Below are 27,152 nucleotides of genomic sequence, written 5' to 3' on the forward strand. Positions count from 1 at the left end.
TATTTATGTCTATATGAAAAGGACGTGCCGAAGGTCTTTGCGCTTGCGGGTTTCACACATGTATTTTTCGATGTGACACGTAATTTTGTGTGTGTTTGAATTTCGTCGTGAAATATATTTAATAACATCCCAGGCCACTAGGCTGTAGCTGTTGGATCGTGAGTGAAATAGTATGGAAGTAAATACACGTAAATAGTTTTTCCAGATGGCTTCACACATGAAAACTAGTTGTCGTTGTTACAGGAGCCCAGCGCTAGTTGTCAACAATGCCGCTATCTTGCAGATTTTATAAGGAAAAGTATCCGGAAGTGGAAGATGTTGTTATGGTTAATGTACGCAGTATTGCGGAAATGGGGGCGTACGTCCATTTATTGGAGTACAACAACATTGAAGGAATGATATTACTTTCAGAACTTTCCCGTCGTCGTATACGATCAATCAACAAACTGATCAGAGTTGGAAAAACGGAACCTGTTGTTGTAATCAGGGTCGACAAAGAAAAAGGTAATTTGATGATAATCTCAATTACTTACACAAAAATAGATTCATGTGCTTACTTTAGTGCAGTGCTATTAATGCTAGGGTTTCTCCAATAGAATGTTGTGGTCCAGGATGTCTAAGGTTTGCTAGTGTTTATTGTCCACTGTCTCTAGAGAATGTTGGTCTTTTTATTTTTTAAATAAAAAAGATCATAGATGGCACTAGTTTTCGATTTATTTTTCCTGAAACCATGCCGAATATCAGTGAAAATTTTGTTTCCGCCTACAAATTTCATGAAGCTATTTTATATTATAGGCAGTTGGTATGTATTTTTAAATATTTCGTTCTTCTTCCTTCTTTCGAAGTTACCATTTTAGTAGAATCATTAGACAGTCGAGAAATGTGCCTTCCAGAAGAAAGGAATTGATTATATTTAGAAGAGGCGCTGAAATGTCTACAGCAGCCTGTGTTGCTTTTTGATTTAATGTGGAACACTATAAATTCCTGATGATATTTTCTTAAAGGGTGATGCAACATGAATGATTTAATCCCGAGTTGTTTCACAGTTATAGATTAAAGAACAAGTGTGAAATTCGTTTTTCTGTTTGTTTCTACTACTTCTTTTGTGAATGACCATTTAATTGTTTACGATATCTGCATATGACATTGTGTTTGCTCCTGGATTTTTTCATTGTCAGTAGATTCTCTGCGTAGGGTATGTATATGGGGTGCCTTGACTAGCGAGGTATTACCAGTATGTTGAAGTCTTTAAGTTGCTCACTTCATCAGCATTGCTTGTTTTATTTCAATCAAGATGTTACCTGGCAGTATTTTTGTTCATGTAACATGACATCTGGAAAATGTTTACAAGATTTGATAAACTTGTGAATGAATTTATCAGGAGGACAAATTATTCTATTGAACACATGTGGTTTCATACAAGCTGAATTGAGAATGAGAGTGCTATCTCATCTGTCAGTGCAGAAGAATGTTGAGCACAGTTTTGTTTATTTTTTGTTTCTGTTCAGTTTATTTTGTACATTGGTGTGGACATTTCACATTTGCTTCTGTATAATTGTATTACTTACCTGTCTGACATCGTTCAGTACTGTGAGATAATATTGCACACTTTCTTGGGCCGTGAATGCCGCTCATGATATGGTCTGAAAGTTCAAAACTGTACTTTGTGGGTAATGTAATGGTGAAAGTTATGTAGCCTAGTAAATTGCCCCTTGCATTTTTCATAGATTATGTATGATGTATTTACCTATTATGTATCAAAACACTTGTCAGAAACTTGTCCATTATCTGATATACATTTTCTAAATTAACCTTGCCATTTTAGTTTTTATGAGGCAAAGCATATTAAACTCTGCAAAGTGCATTTAAATGTAGCATGGACATAAACATTAGGATACAGTACGCTAAAGGTTAATCTTACGTTACAACATTTATTTGGCATTCACATTTGTTGGCTTCACTGACCCTCAACCAAATCGTCACATTTCAACTTAACGGAGATGTCATGCTACACTACCAGTCAGTCACCACAACCAAGATTCCAGGGAGGTCAAATATCACGTAATAGCCCCACAAGTTTTATTTTACATTCACATTTCATTGGCACCCAAACAAATAGCCTTTTAACCTAACTTAAATCTTGCGCCACACTTCAGATCAGTCGCCACCTCAACCAAAGTTTCGACACTACCACACACTAACCAGATATTTCAAACTTACAGTGTTCATTCATAGCACCCATCTTGAGGATGTGAAGTTGAGACGATGTTTTGAACATTTCACGTTGGTAAATAAAATGTTTCAACCATTATTATGTTAAGCTGCCTTTTCTGAATGAAAATATTCAGTAGATCATCTCCTGTTTCGTAATTGTGCACATCTCTCGACTTGACTCCTTCAACAGAATAAATTTCATCAGTATATTTTAGGTATCTGCTGGCAACTTATATAATATTCCAGTCCAGCACAGTGGTTTTCCTGTGCACATCCCACAACACATCCCTCGTCCACATATGACGGGCAAGCAAGGCTTTTCCTTTGTAGTCACCATGAGAATCACATTTTCTATTGTGTAGTCTTGTCACAGACGTTTCATATCCTGTGCATGAAACGCCTACATTATCTATCACGTGTCCCGCAGTTAGTGTGTACGATTCTATGTATATATAACTAACTTGCATGTATCCAAGTGAACATTCAGTTCTTGTACATGCTAAACACACACCACCATGGCTTCAACACATGTTGAAATACCTGTTACATTTGATGATGCCTCCCCAAGCACATCACTGTAACTTCGAAAATGTGAACTGCTTTCAACACATCCTTTTTATAAGTAATTCCTGTGGCAGTCTTCATCATTGGCCACTCCCTTAGCGATCTTTTGATCTCACCTTGAAAAGAGAGTGATCTGGCACAGTGGTTGGGATGCTGGACTGGAATTTTGGATGCTGGTGGTTCAAATCTTTCCTGGCCATCCCAGTTTGTTTTCCATGATGACTCCTGTGTAGGGTGCTTTGATTTGTAGATAGTTTCCATAGATGATAGCAAATAAAAAAAAACAGTGAAGTCATGCTTGTAAATGGAATAGCCATTTCCACTGTTGTGTGGGTACTGCAGAACCACATGTGTACCAACTGAAGCCCCAAATATGTGGAACAAAAAGCGTTATTCTTTCAATGCTTGCTGCCCCTGAAGATCTACTGCTCAGATATTGTTGACTACAAATGTATCGTGAAGAGAGAGTCACCTTTCTCATCTTTAGTCACCTTTTTTAAAGATTGTCACCATTTTAAATTTTTGTTCCTTTTGTAACTTGTCTTGCACTTTTAGGAAGAAAGTGAGTTACTTACTTTTGTTTCCAATTTGCTGTATTCATTATCATTCCTTTAGCTTTTTGGAATGATCCAATCACAAATGTAGATAAAATTTAGCCAGAGTGGCTTTTGAAATTTGAGATAGATTGTTGCTTTTTTATTTTTAGTGTGTTTTTTATTTTACTTTTTTATTTTATTTTTATTTTGTGCAACTGTTACAAGGGTCAAATATTCCTCTGTTACAAATGCTTCAAGATTCTGATTTTGCTGTAGAAGCAAAACTGCTCCTGTGGTACAGTTCAGTTTTGAAATTAAACTGTTCCAGATGGAAAAAATGCAAACTCCTTAGTGACTGGCCTAAAAACAAATTTTGTTTGAAAAGTAAAGTACCTGCAAGTGGGGGGGAGGGGGGGAGCATTGAAGTAATGAAATTGAATTATTTTGCAATGTGTGTTGTTCCTCTACTAACTCTACTAATTTTGAGACAGAAAGTTTTCAGGCAGTTTTTAACCTCTCGCTTTCAATGAAACATAAGTGTAACTGTCAAATCAAATGTAGACCACATCAGCTACATTCAGAACTTTTAGACCAGACACAACCTTCAAGTATGGTACGTTCATGGACAGTAAGAATAGTTCCTTCACAGTTGAATTGATTTGGACTATGAAATCAGTGATTCCCAATTACTCCATGGATTCGTCAACTGGTTTTTGTAATGTGTTAAAGATGTTATTCCCTGGTAGTGTTGCTGAACGTTTTTACGTTCATCTAGGAAAGTGATGTGCATAACTGATGGACTGACACTATATTTACAGTAACATACGTTAGAAGCAGCACGTTCATCGTACTGCACATTGAGTTTTGATTAAACTACCAATGTTAAGGCAATTATGAACAACTATTACATTTTGGTCAGAGCATAAGTGTTGCATAACAATGTGTTACCTAAGAAATTTATTGGCAAAGCAGATGGAGAAATGTTAAATCAGAAATTATGGGAAGTACTTTCTGAAGCCATCTTGTCCCTAAATAAATGCCTTATGCTGGAATCAGATGGATCTTGACAACCGGAATAAATTAATAATTAGTTCTCGTTACTCCCCCCGCCCCCTTCCCCTCCCCCACCTCGTCTCTCTCTCTCTCTCTCTCTCTCTCTCTCTCTCTCTCTCTCTCTCTCTCTGTCTCTTTTTCTTTCTCTTTCTCTCTCACACTCTGACTCGGATGATACAGTTGCTGAACGACTCACAGAAAATCTGAATCTCATTTCAAGTATATACCCTGCTCATATAATTATTCTCAGTCGTGACTTCAATCTATCCTCGATATTTTGCCAGAAATACATACTTGAAGTCTGTGGTAGGCATGAAAAGAAATCTTAAATTGTTCTGGATTCTTTGTCAGAAAATTATTTTGAACAATTACTTCAGGAGTCCACTCAAAGTGTAAATGGTTGCAAAACCATACTTGACCTCTTTGCAACAAATAATTCTGAGCTAATGGAATGGGTAGCATCATGATGGATCAGGGATTAGTGACCACACAGTAATTGTAGCGAGACTAAATACTGTAACACTGAATCTCACCAAAAATAAATGCCACATACATCAATTTTTAAGAAACATCAATTTTTAAGAAAACGGGACAAAAAAAAATTGCTTGGCGCCTTGTGTCGAGACAGTCTCCATTCCTTCCAATCGGATTATGTAAATCTTGACCACATTTGGTTTAAAGTCAGAGAAATACGTAGTATTGATGGCAGTTGAGAGATATATACCAAATAAAACTAGTAAGAGATGGTGCTGATCGCACATGGTGCAGAAAACAGGTTGGAACACTGTTGAAGTGACAAAAAAAAGCGTGCCGAATTTAAAAGAACACAACATCCCCAAGATAGGCAAAGTTTTACGAAAGCTCGAAATTTGGCCTGATCTTAAATGAGAGGTGGTTTTAATAGGTTCCATAATGAAACACTTTCAAAATCTGGCAGAAAATCCAAATAGATTCTGCTCGTATGTAAAGTACAGCAGGGTCAAGTCACAATCAATACCTTCACTGCACAACAGAATGGCAATGTTACTTATGACAGTGCCACCAAAGCAAAGTTACTAAACCCAGTTTTCCAAGATTCCTTCACCTAAGACGGTGGAGCAAATGTTTCAGAATTCAAATAGAGAACAACTGCCAACATGAGTAATTTAAAATTAGGTATCCTTGGTGTAGTGAAGCAGCTTAAATCGGGCAAGACCTTTGGTCCAGATTGTATACCAGTTAGGCTCCTTTCATAGTATGCTTATACAGTAGCCGCATATTTAGTAATCATATACTACCACTCGCTTGTTGAGAGATCCACACCTAAAGACTGGACAGTTGTAAAAGTCACACAAGTACTGAAGGGTACTCTGCTATATTACTAAAGAGTACTCTGCTAAATTACAGATCCGAATCACTAATGTCATTCTGCAGGAGGACTTTGCAATATATACCACCCTTGAAGGGAAATATTTATTGATGGAACAGCCAACACAGATTCAGAAAATTTACAGAAGACATCAGAAATATATATCTTGTGAAGAGACCAGAGGATAAAATCAGAGAGATTAGAGTCCACACAGAAGCATACCGACAATCCTTCTTTCCACAAACAAAACGAGACTGGAATAGAAGGGAGAACCAATAGAGGTACTCAAGGTACCCTCCGCCACACACCGTCAGGTGGCTTGCGGAGTATGGATGTAGATGTAGAAAAGTTCAAAGAAGGGCAGCTGGTTCTGTACTACCATGAAAGAAGGGAGAGAGTGCCATGTATATGATGTGCCAAATGGGGTGGCAGTTATTAAAGCTAAGGCAATTTCTGGTGTGGCAAGATCTTCTCATGAAATTTCAGTCACAAACTTTGTCCTCTGAGTGTGAACATATTTCGTTGGTGCCCACCTACATAGGGAGGAATGAACATCATAGCAAAATAAGAGAAATCGGAGATGACACAGAAAGACGTGTCTGATTTCCTGCTTGCTGTTAGAGAATGCAACGGTGGAGAAATAGCTTGAAGGTGGTTCGATGAGCTGTTTGCCAGGCACTTAACTGTGGATTGCAGAGTAATGGTGTAGATGTGATCTGATCTCAATTATTAAAAAAAAAAAAGTTTAGGCTTATAGACAGGGATATCCAGGAGACCTGATGCAGGCAACTTATAAACATTGGGAGTTCCAGCATTCCTGCAATGCATAATGCCTATGTAAAGACTTTGAAATGTTTAGGTGAAGAAGCATACAAATTTCTGGTCATTATTTACCATTATTTTGACAGTTGGCCTGTTAGCTGGGAAGAATTTGAAGGAATTCAATCTTCATTCCAGATCACAAGTTTTTTGAAGCACAACCAAAAGATGGCTTACTTTAATGTCTTCAGCCAACACCATTTTGGAGCAGTGGAATGTTATTCAATATTACTTTGAGTGTATACCTCTGAAAAAGAATTGTATCGCTTGGGGGGGGGGGGGCGGCAAAACATTCAATAAGTTCACATAAAGCTTTCGAAGTCAGACACCTTTTCTTCACAAGTTGTATGCAGAGATAGATACTTCAACCCCTTTTGGCTTGTGTTTTGAAGGTTTTGCTTTGAGAAAAAGTGTGAGTATTTCTGAAGTTAATTATAATGAATTATTTACATCGGGTAATCTGCTTCTTCTTAAATAACTAGTTGTTAGCAGGCAAGTATCTGAAGAGCTTGTTAACCTGGAAGAATGTGACAATTTGTGGTTTCTAAATGATGCCCAAAAACATAACACAGCAGCTTGCAAAGATTTGAGGGGAAGGACATTCTTATCATGTGCACCACTGAAAAATTTTACATATTTAGACTCCAATGTAAGAGTTAAAGAGAAGAAGCTGCAGTGACATGTTAATGGTGGCAAAAATGATGCTGCTCAATTTGTAGCAAGATTACTTATTAGATGAGTGGAATGTTGTACAGTTTGAAAAAGATGATCTAACTTTAGATAACAAAGGTATTACATTTACTGGCAGCCGCACATCTCAAAAAGAGACTGGAGTTAAAGTATCCATATGTTTTCACACTTGTTAAGGCTTCTTTTACGTTTGCCCATGGAAATACACTGAGAGAAGATATTCATTTCAGTGCACACGTTAGGAGAAGACAAGGCAGCAGTGACCGAAAAGTTTTTAAACAGTGTTTTGACTGAGGGTCGCTTTGGGACAATACCCCCATTTTGGCCATTGTCTCGCAACTCATTTGGTATAGACAGCAAACATATGCAAATTATACTGCTTATAAGGAAGAATGTAAAAGAAAAAGCATGAATGAGAAGAAAGCAAAAGAACAACAAAATGAAAGACATCTTGAACAAGAGATTAAAAGATGAATACAGGAAAAAATCAATTCACTGTAAACTGAAGAATGGAAAAAAAATTGAAAGATGTTGAAATTGGTCCAGGATATAATTGTGGGTGTGCCAATCGTGAAAGCAGAAGAAAGAAGTGAAATTTCAGGAATACATTTCTCTGTGTAACATGGGTACGTGATTAACATAGCAAGATCACAGGTTAATGTAAGTGCAAGATAAGCCATTGCAAATGTGAAATATTGGCACCTTAATAACCGGTGTAACTGCCAGAATGTTGAATGCAAGTGTGCTAATGTGCGTGCAGTGCGTTGTACAGGTGCCGGATGTCAGTTTGTAGGATAGAGTTTCGTGCACGTTACACTTTTAGTCAATACAGAGGATGTTAATGCAGGTGTTGACAACACGAGTTGTCATCCGATGATGTCCCATATATGTTCATTTGCAGACAGGTCTGGTGATAGAGCAGGCTGAGGCAACATGTTGTGTAGAACATCTTGGGTTACAGCAGTGGTGTGTGGGCAAGTGTTATCCTGTCGGAAAACACCCTCTAGAAAGCTGTTCAAGAATGGCTGCACAACACGCCGAGTCACCAAACTGACGTACGAATTTGCAGTTAGAGTGTGTGGGGTAACTACAAGAGTGTTCCTGGTGTCATACGATGTTGCACCCCAGACCGTAATTCCAGGTGTAGGTCCAGTGTGTGTAGCACACACAAAGGACAGTTGCAGGCCCTCAATTGGCTTTCTCCTAACCGACACTAAGGCAGAACCAGCTTTCATCAGAAAACACAACAGACCTCCACCCTGCCCTCCAATGAGCTGTCACTCGATACCACTTAAGTCACAGGCGGCGGTGGTTTGGGGTCAGTGGAATGCTTGCTATAGGTGGTCTGGCTCACAGCTGTCCTCGAAGTAACCAATCTGTAATAGTTTGTTGTATCCGTGTGATGCCAACTGCTGGTCAGATTGCTGCTGCAGATACAGTGTGATGCACCACATAAATATGCGGAACACAATGGTCTTCCCCCTCGACAGTGCCACATGACCATCTGGAGCCTGGTTTTCTTGTGACCACCACTGCCAGCAGTCATGTACAGTGGCTACATTCTTGCTAAGTCTTTCTATAATATTGCAAGGTGTCGATAGCATCTTTGTCATCTTAAAGACATTTTTGACGAATATGAACTCATTATGTCCAATATCAAAAGTAACTAATACTCCCAACCGTTGCAGCATTTATTTAAAGCAAACCCGATTTGCATCATCGTAGTGCCACTTACTAGGGCCACTCTGACACGACTGGTGTGAAAGCTGAATTGACATCGCTTACCGAACTTTCATTTATGTCGCACAACTCCTTCTTGGTATTGTAATTTTTTTCCGTCAGTGTATTTTGTTTAATTTTTACCAGGATTGAAGTGTGGAATGTCATCAGTTTTTAAAATGTGATGTTGACTTTGTTTGTGAATTACAATTACCAAATGTTCAATTACCAATACTGAATTATCAATTTACCTGCTCATATTAATACATTGTATGAGGCAAAAACATGACCATACCCCATTAAGGATCATAATAGAGAAATTTATTATGGTCTGAATCAGTTCATTTATACCATATATGTTTATTGAAATAATTTGTCACCTTTTAAACACTTTTATATACTATTTTAGCACCTTTTAAATGTCTTTCTCAAATATTTTGTGATCTTTCTCACCATTTTTTAAGTGCCACCATGGCTCCAACTCTGTAATTGTTAAACGTGAAATAAGTGTTTCATTTTCCAGAGAAAGAAACATTAAGAGGTAATCAGCCTTGCTTATTGTTGTTTTCCAGGGTTTTACTAGAGCTTGGAAAACTTCTGGGATGATAAATTTCAGTTCATTAGATACCTTGAACTAGAATCTCAAACTGGAGTAATTGTCCCTGGTCATTGTCACTGGTCACAGGAATCTGAAGTGTCAGAGCTAACATTGTCACCACTGGTGTAGCATCACTGTATTTTAAGCAATGGAAAATCCAGAGTGGAATGTAAAAATATTATGAATAAGAAAGTTGCTACTTGCCACATAGTGGAGATACTGAGTTGCAGATAGGCACAACAAAAAGACTTCCACAGATAAAGCTTTCTCTCTCTCTCTCTCTCTCTCTCTCTCTCTCTCTCTGTGTGTGTGTGTGTGTGTGTGTGTGTGTGTGTGTGTGTGTGTGTGTAGGGGGAGGGGGAGGGTCTATTTTTGACGAAGGCCTTACTGGTCGAAAGCTTTATTTGTGACAGTCTTTTTGTTGTGCCTATCTGCGACTCAGCCTCTCTGTTATATGGTGAGTAACAACTTTCTTTTCATAATATCATCACTGTATTTTACATTTTTCCTTCCCTGTCAGTGGTCCAACAGGATGAAGTATTACCTTGAAATCACGAACACAGTTAGTAAACACAACACTATTAATAATCTTTTTCTCTTCCACCATGCTCATACATGCACTGCACATAATATATATATTTTCCCAGTAGGGAACTACTTTCTAGGATTTCATCTTTGTTTATAAACAAACCAGCTGTGGTGACAGTTGCTGACAGCAGCATGGTCATTTTGTTACTGGAACAACACATGTGGTTTTGTGTCTTAAGTATGAATGAAATCACACACTTAGGAAGAGGCTTGCACCTGTACTCATGCTTGTACATATGTGAGATACACATGCATGTGGTGACTAGGTGCAAGGCCCACAGGTGTAAATGCAGTGTTAGGTAATGTGATATTTGAGATTCTGTAATAGGGTGGAATTTTAGACATATTGCAAAAAGGCCTATGCAATATGTACCACTGTATATAAACTGGGTCAATTTTAATATTGTAGAATTGCCTTCTTCACTTGACAAAGGAGAAGTTCTAAGATTGCATTATAAAGAAGGTGATTTTTATTCACACAACAGATAACTTTAACAGGGATTATGAAGACCAACTCTGCAAAACCTGAACTTTGTATAACCAGATTGCAGTGAGCAGGACCAGAATTTCTGATGCTAGTCCAGTTGCATCATAACAAAAGATCCCACACAACCACCAGTTTTGCTTCAACACCTAGCAATAACAGTGTTTGTCACCGAGGTCAGTAACCCAGTGCACACTTGGGAGGCCAGACGTCAGTCCCCCGTAGGAGGCTCCCGACGATCTTCTTGTCATTCGTCTGTTAACAACTACCTCAGCGTGAGCAACTTTCGGATCTGGCGACACTAAGAAGACTGCTACACTGTATGAACATCCACAGTTTCAACTTGCCATTGTTTTCCAGCAGCTACCACCTGAATGTGTCAGACGGTTGTCTTTTTTTGGAGTCATCAGCCTTCTGATTGGTTTGACACGGCTTGCTATGAATTTCCCTCCTGTGCCAACCTCTTCGTCTCAGAGTAGCACTTGTCCTCAATTATCTGCTGGATATATTCCAGTCTCTGTCTTCCTCTACAGTTTTTGCTCTCTACAGCTCCCTCTAGTACTATGGAAATCAGTCCCTGATTTCATAACAGATGTCCTATCATCCTATCCCTTCTCATTTTCAGTGTTTTCCACATATTGCGTTCCTCTTCGATTCTGCGCAGAACCTCCTCATTTCTTTCCTCTTATCAGTCCACCTAATTTTTAGCATTCATCTGTGGCACCACACCTCAAATGCTTCGATCCTCTTCTGTTCCAGTTTTCCCACAGTCCGTGTTTCATTACCATAAAATGCTGTGCTCCAAACGTATATTCTCAACAATTTATTCCTCAGATTAAGGCCTTTGTTTGATACTAGTAGACTTCTCTTGGCCAGGAGTGTGGCCTTTTGCCAGTGCTGGTCTGCTTTTAATGTCCTCCTTGCTCCATCCGTCATTGGTTATTTTGCTGCCTAGGTAGCAGAATTCCTTAATATCATCTGATTTGTGACCATCAATTCTGATGTTAAGTTCCTTGTTGGTCTCATTTCTGCTACTTCTCATTACTTTCATCTTTCTTCAATCTATTTTTCTCAATCCATATTCTGTACTCATTAGACTGTCCATTCCATTCAGCAGATCCTGTAATTGTTCTTCACTTTTAATTAGGATAGCAATGTCATCAGTGAATCATATCATTGATATCATTTCACATTGAATTCTAATTCCAATCCTAAACCTTTCTTTTATGCCCATCATTGCTTCTTTGACGTACATATTGAACAGTGAGGGCAAAAGACTACATCCATATCTTACAAACATTTTTAGTCCAAGCATTTCATTCTTGGTCATCAACTCTTTATTATTCCTGCTTGGTTCTGGTACATATTGTATATTACCAATCCCTTATAGCTTACTCCTATTTTTCTCAGAATTTTGAACATCTTGCACCATTTTACATTGTCGAAAGCCTTCTCTAGGTTGACAAATCCTAAGAACGTGTCTTGGTTTTTCCTTAGTCTTGTCACAACATCACAATTGCCTCTCTGCTGCCGTATCTTTCCTAAAGCCAAACTGATCGTCATCTAACACATCCTCAATTTTCTTTTCCATTCTTCTGTGTATTATTCTTATCAGCAACTTGGATGCATGAGCTGTTAAGCTGATTGTGCGATAATACTCGCACTTGTCTGCTCTTGCAGTCTTCGGAATCGTGTGGATGATATTTTTCTGGAAGTCAGACGGTATATTGCCAGCCTCATACATTCTACACACCAACGTGAATAGTTGTTTGGTTGCCACTTCCTCCAATGGTATTAGAAATTCCAATGGAATGCTATCGATCCCTTCTGCCTTATTTGATCTTCCTCAAGACTTCTCTTAAATTCTGAGTCTAATACTAGATCCCCTATCTATTCTAAATCGACTCCTGTTTCTTCTTCTACCACATCAGACAAATCTTCCACCTCATAGAGGCCTTCACTGTACTATTTTCACCTGTCCGCTCTCTTTGCTGCATTTAACAATAGAATTCAGATTGCACTCTTAATGTTTCCACACTTGCTTTTAATTTCACTGAAAGTTGCTTGTACTTCCTGTATGATGAGTCAGTCCTTGAGACTATCATTTCTTTTTCGAATTTCTTCACATTTTTCCTGCAGCCATTGTGTCGTCACTTCCCTGTACTTCCTACTTATTTCATTCCTCAGCATCTTGTATTTCTTTATTCCTGAGTTTCCCGGAACATTTTTGTGCTTCCTCCTTTCATTGATCAATTGAAGTATTTCTTCTGTTTCCTGTGGTTTCTTTGCTGTTACCTTTTTTATACCTATATTTTTCTTTCTCGCTTCTGTTATTGCCCTTTTCAGAGTTGTGCATTCCCATTCAGCTGTACTGCCTTCTGGACTTTTCTTTATTGCTGTATCTACAGCCTTAGAGAACTTCAAGCGTATCTCATCATTCCTTTTTATTTCTGTATCCCACTTCTTTTTGTTTCTTTCTGACTAATCTCTTAAAACTTCAGCCTACTCTTCATCAGTACTACATTGTAATCTGAGTCGATACCTGCTCCTGGGCACACTTTACAATCCAGAATCTGATGATATAATCTAACTGAAATCTTCCCGTATCACCTGGCCTTTTCCAAGTATACTTCCTCCTCTTGTGATTCTTGAACCGAGTATTAGCTATTACTAGCTAAAATTTATCACAGAATGCAATTAATCTTTCTGCTCTCTCATTCCTTATCCCAAGCCCATATTATCCTGTAACCTTTTCTTTTATTCCTTCCTCTACAACTGCATTCCAGTCCCTCATGACTTTTAGATTTTCGTCTCCTCTTGTGAACTGTATTACCCTTTCAATATCCTCATATACTTTCTTTATCTCTTTAGCTTGCGACTTTGGACTGTATACCTGAGCTGTTGTCGTCGGTGTTGGTTTGCTGTTGAGTTTGATGATAATAACCTTATCACAAACTGTTCACAGTAACACACTGTCTGCCCTACCATATTATTCATAATGAATCCTACTCCCGTATACCATTTTCTGCTGCTGTTGATATTACTCTATACTCATCTGACCAGAAATCTTTGTCTTCTTTCCATTTCACTTCACTGACCACTATTATATCTAGATTGAGCCTTTGCATTTCCCTTTTCAGATTTTCTAGCTTCCCTACCACATTCAGGCTTTTGACATTCCATACCCCGATTCATAGACATTTATCCTTTTGTTGATTATTCAATCTTTTTCTCATGGGCACTTCCCCTTTGGCAGTCCTCTACTGGAGATCCAAATGGGGGACTATTCTGGAATCTTTCGCCAATGGAGAGATCATTGTGAGACACTTCTTCCATTGCAGGCCATATGCCTTGTGGATACACATTGTTTGTCTTTAATGCAGTGGTTTCCATTGCCTTCTGCATCCTCATGCCATTAATCATTGCTGATCCTTCCGCCTTTAGGGGCAGTTTCCCACCCCAAGGGCAAGAAAGTGCCCTGAACCTCTGTCCGCTCCTCAGCCCTCTTTGACAAGGCTGTTGGCAGAATGAGGGTGGCTTCTTATGCTGGAAGTCATCGGCCACCAATGCTGTCTTAATGACATGGAATGGTCTGACGGCAGATGTAAGAGCTGTGTGTCCAACAGATACCGTTGGCAACCAGTAGTGTCACATTTATTTAATATATAGTTGAAACATGGCATACAAATGTACTTGATTCCCATGCAAAACTATACTTAAAGTGGATAGTTTGATAAAAGACAATTATACAGCCTTCATTTAATTATTAAACATGGTAATTACTGATCATAACTGTTTCTTTTACACCCGTAAATGTTAATTATTATCTGGAACAATTCGTTATCCTCATACTGGATTACATCTATCGAGAACTGTTACTTTATTGCTACATTATTTTGGAACTTTCAGTAAATTATGTAATACTATTTTGGTTTGTTGTACTGTCCTCACCAAGATACAAATGTTTTATTAATTGTTATAGAAAGCATTTTGTCATATTGCCGTGCATCACAAATTGCTGTAATTATCTCTTGGATATCACACATGAAATAATTTCAGGTTACATTGATCTGAGCAAGCGACGTGTATCTCCAGAAGATGTTGAGAAATGTACTGAACGTTTCTCTAAGGCAAAAGCTGTGAATTCAATTCTTCGGCATGTCGCAGAGCTGTTGCAGTACGAAACAGATGAACAACTTGAAGAGCTGTATCAAAAGACTGCATGGCACTTTGAGGATAAACTGAAGAAGAAAGCATCTGCTTACGACTTCTTCAAACAAGCAGTACTGTGAGTAGCTTTTTGCTTAGTTTTTGATTTAATGTAATACTGTATTGTGTCTATATCGTACTCATGAATCTAACAACAAAAACAATCAATTTTTGACCAAATAATTTAATTGTATAGCTGAAAAATCTACTCACCCATACGGTGGCAGAACACACACATAAAAGAGAGTTGCATTTAGTCGCACTTTTGCAGCCAGTGGCTCCTCCTTCAGGCAGAAGGGTTGAAGGGGAAGGTATAGGGGTGAAGGAAAAGGACTGGAGAGGTCTAGGAAAAAGGGGGGGGGGGGGTTTCGGGATCCCCTTCAATTCTCCTGCCTGAAGAAGGAGCCATTGCGTCCGAAAGCTTGCGTTATTGCATTCCTCGTTTGTGTGTGTTCTGCTGCTGCTTGGTGAGTAGATTTTTTTTTTTTTTTTTTTCATTTATACTATTAAATTGCTCATGAATCTACATCTTCCCCATACAAATTAGTGAAATGTGTTCTAGATATGACACAGTGTGATAGTGAGAATTAAATGATTGTAGAGAGAATGAAGACAATATTACACACCAAAAGCCACTGTTTAAGTGAAGTTTACCTAACAGCTTTTACACTATTGCTTTGTATTGAGTTTAAGACGCTACCGCTCAAGGTATGGAAATGACTTGTTGCTTAATTGTAGAGCTCAATCAGTATGCCCTTTCTGCATTGAGCAACATATAGATCCCCTTATAGGCTCTGAGCACTATGGGACTTAACATCTGAGGTCATCAGTCCCCAGATCCCCTTATACATATTGTTTCTGTCCCACAATACACTTTATGATATTGTTGGGAGGACTGAGTACAGAAGTTTACATTTTCAGTTAACCAACTAATGTGGTACCAGTTTGCATTACTAACCACTGGTGTTTACATTTTCAGTTAACCAACTAATGTGGCACCAATGTGCAGTACTAACCACTGGTGTTGTAACTTCTTTAATGTTGTTCTGTCAATCCACAGTTGCTATTACAGGGTGTATATGACCCGGGAGATCCAGGAAAAACCCGGGAATTTTTTCATCCAGGAGAAACCCAGGAATTTTTTAGAATTCCGGGAATTTTTCATTGTTTTAGTTTTCTGTTAAATTTTTGTAATTTTGACTGGTAAGAACCGATACTCTAACAATGGATATTACTGTGTCCCGCTACTACAGAATAATACTTCTACACTAAAACATAAACAAGAGAAAAAAACAAAAATAACTTAAATTTCAAAATAAATGCACCGTATACGACGACACACAGTGCTCATGCAAGCATCTGCCAACAGCAAAAGGTGTCAAAGGCTTTAGGAAGACTATGCAATGCTTCATAACAACAAATTGCCTCCTATGAGCGTAAAGTCACAACTGTTTACATTAGATTCGTTTTATCAGTTACGAGCGGGCTCATTGCAGTTGAGTCGCTTTTGAATAGTACTCATAGATTTTCCTGCTTCTTGCTACAGGAATGTGGCTGTTGGCTGTGCAAGCAGTTGCAGCAAGCAGATAGATGCTACCGGGAAAAGGGGCGCCAAATTCATATTCTCGAGAAAAACAAACTTGTTTCACAAAGCGCCTAGCATCCAGCACATGTTGATCTCGATTGCTCATATGATTTTGAAACGCATCACTGTTGGTTTTTGAACACATTTTAAGTTGATTTCTGAATGACTCATAAGTTGATTTTTGAATGCGTGCATAGAGTATGTGATGTCTCAGTCAGGAGAATCCTCGTCACATCTAGAAATAAACTTTCTGCTGATAAAAGGGGACGGTGCTATATGAGCTGAGCGGAGTTAAGCCGAACGGATGAATGCCAATCGCTGCCTGATTATGTGGTTGATAGGGTTTGCGAATGATCAGTGTTGTTATAATTATTAGCGAAATCCATTGATTCAGACTACCAGAATGGAAATAAACGACCAACAGGAATAACAGGCGACAAAGATTACGTATTATCTTCTCGATGTATCCAAGAAAATGAAATTTTGACAGAAAATTTTGGGCCAGATTGCTACACTAGATAGGCCCACTTGTACAGTCCCCGGCTAGCAGCTACTTCAAGTGCTATTCTGGAAGTAACACGGAAAAAGTGTTGTACGAACATGTAACAACGCCTAACAAGAGAATAATCGCGGGATAACTAAACCTGTGATTCTGGCAGGGTTAGTAAAGTTAATTGGCGAACAAATTTTGACAATGGCAGGAATAGCTACAGAATTGGTGGTGATAAGATTGTTTGTTAGAACGAGGATGGAGAAGAAACGGGGACATCACACAAATTATTGAAGAGTAAGACGATTCCAAATTTATCTAAAAATTTCGTAATAATACTTTTCGATCTCGTGCTTGAGAAACTGGTGCGTTTGAATAAAATGTGGAACTGTTTCCTAACAAAGTTTTTTGCTTGCAGTAGGCAAGTGAATTATATTATGTGTTGTTAAAAAAATGACCATTTGTGCCAAAACAGTCTCGTTTATTTGGTGTGTGTTACAAAATTGCTGCAATATTAGAAAGGCCTATTTTGTTTTATCTACATCTACATTTATACTCCGCAAGCCACCCAACGGTGTGTGGCGGAGGGCACTTTACGTGCCACTGTCATTACCTCCCTTTCCTGTTCCAGTCGCGTATGGTTCGCGGGAAGAACGACTGTCTGAAAGCCTCCGTGCGCGCTCTAATCTCTCTAATTTTACATTCATGATCTCCTCGGGAGGTATAAGTAGGGGGAAGCAATATATTCGATACCTCATCCAGAAACGCATCCTCTCGAAACCTGACGAGCAAGCTACACCGCGATGCAGAGCGCATCTCTTGCAGAGTCTGCCACTTGAGTTTGCTAAACATCTCTGTAACGCTATCATGGTTACCAAATAACCCTGTGACGAAACGCGCCGCTCTTCTTTGAATCTTCTCTATCTCCTCCGTCAACCCGATCTGGTACGGATCCCACACTGATGAGCAATACTCAAGTATAGGTCGAACGAGTGTTTTGTAAGCCACCATCCTGTGTTGATGGACTACATTTTCTAAGGACTCTCCCAATGAATCTCAACCTGGTACCCGCCTTACCAACAATTAATTTTATATGATCATTCCACTTCAAATCGTTCCGCACGCATACTCCCAGATATTTTACAGAAGTAACTGCTACCAGTGTTTGTTCCGCTATCATATAATCATACAATAAAGGATCCTTCTTTCTATGTATTTGCAATACATTACATTTGTCTATGTTAAGGGTCAGTTGCCACTCCCTGCACCAAGTGCCTATCCGCTGCAGATCTTCCTGCATTTCGCTACAATTTTCTAATGCTGCAACTTCTCTGTATACTACAGCGTCTTCCGCGAAAAGCCGCATGGAACTTCCGACACTATCTACTAGGTCATTTATATATATTGTGAAAAGCAATGGTCCCTTAACACTCCCCTGTGGCACACCAGAGGTTACTTTAACGTCTGTAGACGTCTCTCCATTGATAACAACATGCTGTGTTCTGTTTGCTAAAAACTCTTCAATCCAGCCACACAGCTGGTCTGATATTCCGTAGGCTCTTATTTTGTATCTAGCAGACAGTGACAAAACAGACGTAATCAGATCGAGAAACTACACCAGTCTTTGATATATTTGTATTAACAGCTAGTATTAGATAACGACATTTCGATTTTTCCTGTAGCAAAATGTTTGACGAACTTTGATGAGGTAATAGATTGTTTTGCAGAAAGGAAAGCACACCATGTAAAGCTGTAGCAAGATCAGAGAGGGGGAAAAAAAAGATAGGAGCTAAGGTTTGAAGAAATGTGCACTTTCTTGCTTGTCTCTTGTCTTGATTGGTTTAATGTATCCTATATTTAATTTGATGTCACACAAAACAGCAAGTTATTGGCTGATAGGCCAAAGAGTACGAATTTTCTGAAGAGTTCTTGTTCTCCTGATAACAAGTAATCCATCCCATCCGCTATTAATTGCAAGGTTTTTGTTTTTTTTGTTTTTTGTTAAAAAAAAAAGAGAGAGAGAGAGAGAGAGAGAGAGAGAAGAAGAGGGGCAGCCTATCAAACCAGCCAAATGGGAGCAGGAGAGGCACCACAGGACATTTCAATTTCCACTGTCCTGAATATAGTTTGTTGGCATCCATTACAAAATATACACATTTCATTTCCACAGAGCGAAATACAGTGATGTGCGATAGAAGAATGCTGTATGAAGAGGCGTGGCACTGCACTTTGGCACACTTAAGACTAAATAACATGTCTTACATTTCTTTGAACGCATATGTTTTATGTTTCAGACTTTTCAGAAAGATGTGCGCTACAAGACGAACATATTTTTGAAAATTAGATTTTTTTCAGTATTGACCCGGTTAGCAAATATTGTAGATCTGGGGCTGATGCGCAGAGCAGTCTGCGTTATAAGGGGTACTCTCCATGTGATCCGTGTTTGCATTTAGTGGTTTTGCTGTTTCCCCTTCGTTTACTCGCACATCAAATGAAAACAAAACAGAGCTATCAAGTGAATTATAATACATTCACATAATTATGGAAGGCTTAAATACGTTCTTAGTTTCAGATTTTATTTTATTTCCACCTTTCTGACAGTCAAGCATTAATTGCCTTGCAGAACAATGAAGTTATTTTAGTCTGTTTTGACTTTTATTAACCTTTTCCACAGAGGCAGTCAATGTACTTGAAATGAAATGTTTAATTCCACAGCACTGGCTAGTTTCAACTGTTTGCTGCATTTCAGGTGCACGTTTTCATCTTTTAGCATTTATGGCATTATGCCATAATAAAGAACCAAACATGATATAATACAGTACTAGTGCTCCAAGAAAATTCACATCCCGTAAACCACACTGAAAAGTGTAATATCAGGCTGAGGTCTACTTCATTGGGAATCTGGACATACGAATGTGCACTTTAAGCACACACTTTGAATGGTCACGTTTTAGTATGGTTCACGAAATTCCGATGCTCTTGGAGTATCCTCTTATGTGTTCAAAGATGATGTGACTTACCAAATGAAAGTGCTGGCAGGTCGACAGACACAAAAACATACACACAAAATTCAAGCTTTCGCAACAAACTGTTGCCTCATCAGGAAAGAGGGAAGGAGAGGGAAAGACGAAAGGATGTGGGTTTTAAGGGAGAGGGTAAGGAGTCATTCTAGTCCCGGGAGCGGAAAGACTTACCTTAGGGGGAAAAAAGGGCAGGTATGCTCTCGCGCACACACACACACACACACACACACACACACACACACACACACACACACACACACACATATCCATCCACACATATACAGACACAAGAAGACATATATATATATATATATATACACACACACACACACACACACACACACACACACACACACACACACGTACGAACACGTGGGCTCCTTACGTCATGGTAGCTGCACAAGCTCGGTGTCGCCTGTTATGTGCGCTCTCTAGCAACTGCTGAAACAAACCTGTTTCTAACAAGTAGCAGGAAAATATTGCGACTGGTAGTTTGAAAAGCATTACTTTCAAAGTAAATATCCTTTTATGTGCGAGAATATACCATGAATTTCTTAAATTACAGAGCGTTTGACTCTCATTTAAAAATCAACTCTTTGATGACGAGCCATTTAGAAGAATTTCGAATCCAGAAGATCAGACATTTGTCATTATTAAAAATTTTACTGGCACATTTGTGTGATATATCTTAAAGTATAAGATGCACGGAAAAGATCAACATTGTATGCAGAAGCTTAGTTTCACTTGCAGCTTATTAACCTTTGAGACCAATATTATATGTGAAAGCTTTGCTTTTCTTGTAGCAACACTACTTATATTAATTTAAACCATTAACTTCCCGTTTGTGTGTTCGTGCTACTTAACAGTGGTGTTGTTGTTGTCTGACTACATCACGCATCCTACACTCTGAATGTCCGCTGTCATCGGCTGGCGAGATCACGTGACATGAGCTATGACTGGCTTACAAAAGTGCATCGCAATCTTGATTTCAATGATTCGGAAAGTAACATGTGGTGTTTGGTGAAATTCCAATGTATACTTTCGTAATACGAGAATACGCAACGTACATGTTGCTGCACTTCAAAGATACTTCCAAAACGCGTCTTTTTCCCTGAGTTTCGTTTTCTAAAGTGCCGAAAGGTTCTACGCCCATGTATAAAACCATAACCATTCAAAGGATTGATAAGTTCTGCAGTTTCAAGGGAAAATATACTGTCATCTAACACGGAAAAAGTGTGTTTTCACCCAGGAAAAAGCGCATTTTTAACAGGGAAAAATTCGGGAATTTTTTTTCCTTGTCCACGTATACACCCTGTATTAATGTTGTATTAATGGTTTTTAGATTAATACTGTCTGTCTGGAATGGAATAAAGGCAATATTTGTTGTCCAGAAACATTCTGCCTCAATTTATTAAGTCATCACAGTGGCCTGAAATACGTATGCATTTTCAACTTACATATTCTGCTATTGTGCCTGGCAGTTGCAGTTCCATACATTTACAATAACAGGAAATGTAAAGTGAAAGTGCAAGTGCTACATACAAATGAAAATTATACATGGCTCTTCTATCTCAAAATCTTTAATATAATGTTACAAGATGTGCACCATCTGTTAAAGAAGCGAGACCATGGATTGTGGTACAAACTCTTTAACAGTAACTAAGGATCAAGAAACTGAACCTGAAATCGATTCAACTTCCTCTGAGAGTCCTTGTGACATGTGCAACTACAGATGTTTACATTTATGAATGTCTTTGGAAGAAGTAATTAGTTGTTAGGCATTTTGTTCTATGTGCTGAATGACAGTCATTGCTTCCAATGTTTTGTGATTTTTGAGATAATAACTGTTCAGAATGGTGTGGTGTAAATGTTATGTGTACCACTTCATTCACATGGAATTTAGATCACTTTGTTGCTTGTAAAGGGTGGTCCTGCCAGCTGTGAAGTGTGATAATGAGAGGCATCTAAGAGAGTAAAGATCATGCTTGCACTGTATTCAGTGAATCTTTAAAGATTTTAAGAGACCTATATTTCTTTCTAAATTTCGTTCACTGTTTCTACATACATAATGCGACTAGATATGGGCTGAGTGGTTACATTTTTGTAATTGTTTCATTAACTTGTTATAATTGAACATGCTGTCTCTTTTCAAACTGCAATGAGAATCCTGTCCTATAATTATTTAATTATTCTGAATCTGCCTGGCCATGATACTACATGGTGGAGTGATGTGAACACTCTACACTCTTACAGAATATTCCCCACCACCACCACCACATCATCCACCCCCGCCCACATAACATACAGAGTCATAGTTCCACAGCAGTTTCATAATTGCATCGGAGTCAGTTTTAGCACCAGTTGGAAAGTGCAGTCGGTGATCTCAGAACAGGGAACAACACTCCATCAGATGGTGATAAATATGACACTTTATTTAATAATTAAGAGTAAAACCTTTGTTTAACTGTCATGATATATAACTTGGCTAGAAAGCAAATCCCTGTCAGATATACATGGCAAGAGTGCAGACAGTCATATAAATTTGTACTTTCTTCTTACGCTATCTTTTTTCTCTTCTTTCAGCTTACATATTTGATTCGCTTTAGAGATTTTTTCCGCCCAGCTGAAGGATTTCCTGTTATTTGAGGCCTGTAAATAGAAAAAAATAAGCTAATTAGGTTAGGATGGCAAGGTAAAATTTGTTTCATATGCTTGCATATGGAGTGAATAGCATCATTAATGTAACAATGCAATTTCAGGTTGATATACTGCTTTCCTCTTGGTAGTTGTGTAACGTAGTTTCAGTGAAAAGATTCAGCATAATTCTTGTGACAGCATTGCTAGATATAAAGTTTTACAAAGTTGCCTCAAGCCACTTGTTCTCCCCAAGGTTGTGCCATACACTGCTTGCACATGAGTAAACTGAGTTCACCTTTAGAAGATTCTATGCTTGGCTGTTTGTTTCATGTAAGAGAATACCTTGCCATTTAAGGCAGACAGTAATTTTAACTCTTGAAGATAATGATAGGATATGCTCTAACGCATTAGCAAATAACTAACATACCAGGTGGTGTCTTAGGCAGCACAAATCATACATAAGAGAGAGATTGAAATATATAGAACAAATAATTGAAGATACGTGCTATGAGATAATGGGATTGTGGAATTTGTGTTGCAGGATACAATAATTTAATCAGAAGATTGGTAAGGAGCTATAGGCTTATAATTTTTGTTACACATTTAAGAAATTCTATTAATATTAGACTGTTGATAAACGGCAAGCATTATTACTGCTTAGCTATGGGGAAACTAAAGGAAAATTGTTATATGAGGACCACCAGCATCAGTATAGTTCCTTGTGTTCGCTTATAACTAGTGTGCCTTGGGTTTAGTAGTCTGTCAATAAAACTAGTCTGGAGCATTTCATAGTGTGTTGAAACTAGTATGCCTTAATATTTTCTTTTTGGTCTGTGCATAGCAAAACTAGTGCCAACAATATCAGGAATGCTTCAATAGTTTTGAACCTGATGATATTAAATTTTGACCTAATACAGTATTACTACATGTTGATATGAACATCTCTCTCTTCCCCCACCCCTCTTTGGGAACAATCGATAGCAAGATTTTAATTATTGTGAAATAAAAGTTGTAATAGTCTACTGATCATAAGCCCAAGTCCATAAAAATGTCAGCTTATTATGATACTGACCTAATACATAAACACAGTACATAGCTAATGAGTTAGTCAGTAGTTCTTGGATTCTCATTGTCTGTCAATAGTATTCACATAAATGCTCCTGTAATTCCTTTAGCAGTTATGCACATTCAGACAGTACTTACTTAACATGAGCATCGACTATATAGTCACTTAAGTTTACTGCAAAAGTAAGTCCTCATAAATCCAGTAACCAACTGAGGTCTTCTATAAGTTCAAGAACTCTTGATGTCACAAATAAATTTTGGCAAGTGCTCAGTTTGAGTGCCATGTGATTGTGAACGGGGAAAAATCTTATTTTTTGTTCCACACTCCCCATGTTGATCCTAGGCATCGACAACTGTTTCCAATTTAAATAAGCAGCATCATGTATTGTCACAGTGAGTTTTGGGTCCTAGGCAATTTTCGCTTGAGCCTAGTTACTGAAACCAGCTGTGACAAATACATTTTTATGCAACCAGAGCCACTATTTATTTAAAATATAATATGATTGTTAATTAGGCCCATTATCAGGAAGCACACGTTAGAAAGGAGTAAAATTTTCCATTTCATTGCAACAGTGAAATATGAAGATTGCTCTCGATCTTAGAAATTCTGTTAAATTGATGTGTAAATATTAAAGGGATGAATAAGTTACAGAAAAAAAGACAATGACAGTATTAGAAACTTAATTTCATTGTAAACAAACAAAATTGTAGGAAGTTTATAGTGAGTACTCTTAAGATCCAAAGTTCTTTTAAGGGGGGTAGGACGTCAAACGTGCCGACTTGGAGCAGGAGAGGCATCACAGGACATTTTAATTTCCACTGTCTATACTTTTACAAATAAACTCATAAAAACTTTGTCAGCATGGCCAGTAAGGATCCAGAATTCACACTCATAGGAGTGGAAGTTCGAAAACATAACAAAATGATTTTTTTACATGTGGAATTTCATTATTGTTTTCACTTACTAATGGCAGTATTTGTTGCTATAGGTACACTTTTCTTTATAAGTAGAGAGATTCTTCGATGAATTTTGCACAGCGTACAAACCATACTTAAAGGTGTATGAAACTCTAGAATTTTCCAAATCTGTTAAAAACTGTGGTAAAAATTGAGGTAATTAACTACAAAATTTGTGTTTTTTCTAAAGATGAAGTTTAAAATACAAGAGCTCATTTGTTTTTTTTTTTTTTTCATAAATTAAATAAATTCTAGAGTTTCATACACCTGTAAGTATGGTATGTATGCTGTGCAAAATTCATTGAGGAATCTCTCTAACTTATGAAGAAAAGTGTACCTATAGCAACAAATGCAGCCATTAGTAAGTGAAAAAATGATGAAATTTAGGACGTAAAAAAAATTTATTTTCTTATGTTTTCGAACTTCCACTGCAATGAGTGTGAATCCTGAATCCTTCCTGGTGATGCTGACAGTTTTATGAACTTATTTGTAAAAGTATAGACACTGAAAATTAAAATGTTGTGTGATGCCTCTCCTGCTACAAGTCGGCCTGTTTGACGTCCTACCCCCCTTACACAATTTTTATTTTATCAGTGAATCTGATAGTCATAATTTAAAAACAGATTGTGTAGGTAGCTTTGTTTGTTGGGGAATGTGTGTCTCAGTGGATTAGAGTGCCTTTTACAGCATTTCCATTATAAACAAGAATTAATCATGTTATTTTTCATGTTTACATCAGGGATCCATCAATACTGTTAGAATGCGGTCTAGATGAAAAAACGAAAGAAGTACTTCTAAACAACATCAAGAGGAAATTAACATCACAGGCAGTGAAGATTCGAGCAGATATTGAGGTTGCGTGTTACGGCTATGAAGGGATAGATGCAGTGAAAGCAGCCCTCCGAGCTGGATTGGCTTGTTCGACAGAAGAACTGCCAATAAAAATCAATCTTATTGCACCTCCGCTTTACGGTCAGACAATTTCTAATGACTTATTGTTACAATAGTGATAAATGGCAGTAATAAGTGTCTTTACAAACTTTTTTAGATCTGTCAGTTACATTGCATATTTCTGTTTTGATCTACAGTTATGACAACATCAACACCTGAAAAGCAGGATGGTTTAAAAGCATTACATAATGCAATCAACAAAATTGAAGATACTATAACAAATATGGGAGGAGTATTTGCAATTCAGATGGCTGTAAGTATTGTGACGTGTAAAACAGTATGCATTTACAAAATCTCTTATTTTTAATTCTTGAAGTCAGTCCCATTTTTACTGAAAGAGCTAATTCAGATATATTTTTGACAGCCTAAAGTAGTTACTGCAACAGATGAAGCAGAATTGGCAAGACAGATGGAGCGTGCTGAGGCAGAAAATGCAGAAGTGGCAGGAGATGATGATGACGATGAGGAAGAGGGTCAAGTGTTCAGTGGTGAGGATGAAGAAGGTGGTGGTGATCAAGAAGGATCAGTTGAAGAAAATGGGAAGGCTGAAGAAGAATAACATATTGAAGCAACAAAAGAAACATTTCTGCTCAATCTGAAGATTAATTATTTAAGTGAAGGGAGTTTCCTCCCTCCACGTTTGAGGAAAAATCTTTGTTGAAGTATTTAAGTCATGTGATGTCTTTTGTAATTTAAATTTGAATAAAAATAGGATTATGGATATTTCTCTTTTATTATTGCATGGTGGTGGCACAGAAAGTAATGCCTCACTTTCTTTCCTTTTTCTCAGTCAACAACAATGTTAGGTCTGAATTCTGTGAAGTTCTTGAGTGCATGTGCAAGATTTGTTTCTTCATAGAGACAGGGTAGCTGCTGCAATGTTTCAAAATACTATCTGTAAGTGATGTATGTTATAAGCAGTGCATCATCATTAACTTTCTCACAGAGGGGAAAGAAACTGTAGGGAATATTCACAAATGTTTGTGTGTAGTCTATGGAGCATCTGCAATCGATGGGAGGACAGTTGGTTGCTGGATACAGAGGGTGAGGCCATCGGAAGGCACTTTGATGGAGCTTGCAGTGAGCAGGGAAACCGTCCACAGCTGTCAACTTGATGTGTTGCAGTAAGCTGATGTTCTCATTCATGACGATCAATGCATTATGACTCTGCAGTTGGCACTGCTGCTGTCAATCAGCAAGTGAAGTGTGGATGCAATTATCCTTACTCTTGGATATTCAATAGTGTATGCAAGATGGATTCCATGCTATGTTACAGTGGGACATAAATCTCACAGAAGAAAACAAAACAATTTTTTCTGAGTTGTAACATTTTGAAACTGAGGGGAGGCCATCGTGCATCCTGGATTGATGATGATGAAACCTGGGGTTTGGCATTTTGACTTAGAAACAATAAGATAACCAAAGTAATGAAGTCATCTTCATTCTCCGCAGAAGAAAAAATTCAATGTAGCTGCTTCTGCCAGTAAGATCATGACAGCTGTGAGGGTGTGATTCTAAGTGTGATGCCAAGAGACGGTACTGTCAATTTGAAGGCATATGTGGTCACATTAACCACACTTACAAAAGATTTCCAGCAACTTTGGCACTATAACAACCCACAG

At 38.1% G+C, this 27,152-nt stretch overlaps 2 protein-coding genes across 4 annotated transcripts in view; one reads left to right on the forward strand and one right to left on the reverse strand.

The window, feature by feature from the left end:
• On the forward strand, window positions 1-26,260 carry LOC126092617 (eukaryotic translation initiation factor 2 subunit 1-like). Of its 2 annotated transcripts, none has more exons than XM_049908330.1 (6): window positions 1-158; window positions 229-504; window positions 14,673-14,901; window positions 25,319-25,551; window positions 25,668-25,783; window positions 25,895-26,260. In XM_049908330.1, exons 2-6 carry the CDS (start codon window positions 267-269, stop codon window positions 26,087-26,089), a joined length of 1,011 nt encoding a protein of 336 aa, XP_049764287.1. In that variant the 5' UTR covers window positions 1-158; window positions 229-266; the 3' UTR covers window positions 26,090-26,260. The 2 variants fall into 2 exon arrangements, with proteins under 2 accessions (XP_049764287.1, XP_049764288.1); XM_049908331.1 differs by having other exon boundaries at window positions 244-504.
• The window catches only part of LOC126092615 (reticulon-4-interacting protein 1 homolog, mitochondrial-like), a 152,002-nt gene continuing 147,181 nt past the window's right edge, over window positions 22,332-27,152 (reverse strand). For both annotated transcript variants that reach the window (XM_049908326.1, XM_049908325.1), the window contains one exon: window positions 22,332-22,569. In XM_049908326.1, the coding sequence (XP_049764283.1) occupies window positions 22,500-22,569 (70 nt within the window). In that variant the 3' untranslated portion in view covers window positions 22,332-22,499. The remainder of the gene's footprint in view (window positions 22,570-27,152) is intronic.

The sequence above is a fragment of the Schistocerca cancellata genome, chromosome 7 (assembly GCF_023864275.1).
Source record: "Schistocerca cancellata isolate TAMUIC-IGC-003103 chromosome 7, iqSchCanc2.1, whole genome shotgun sequence".
Taxonomy (NCBI): domain Eukaryota; kingdom Metazoa; phylum Arthropoda; class Insecta; order Orthoptera; family Acrididae; genus Schistocerca; species Schistocerca cancellata.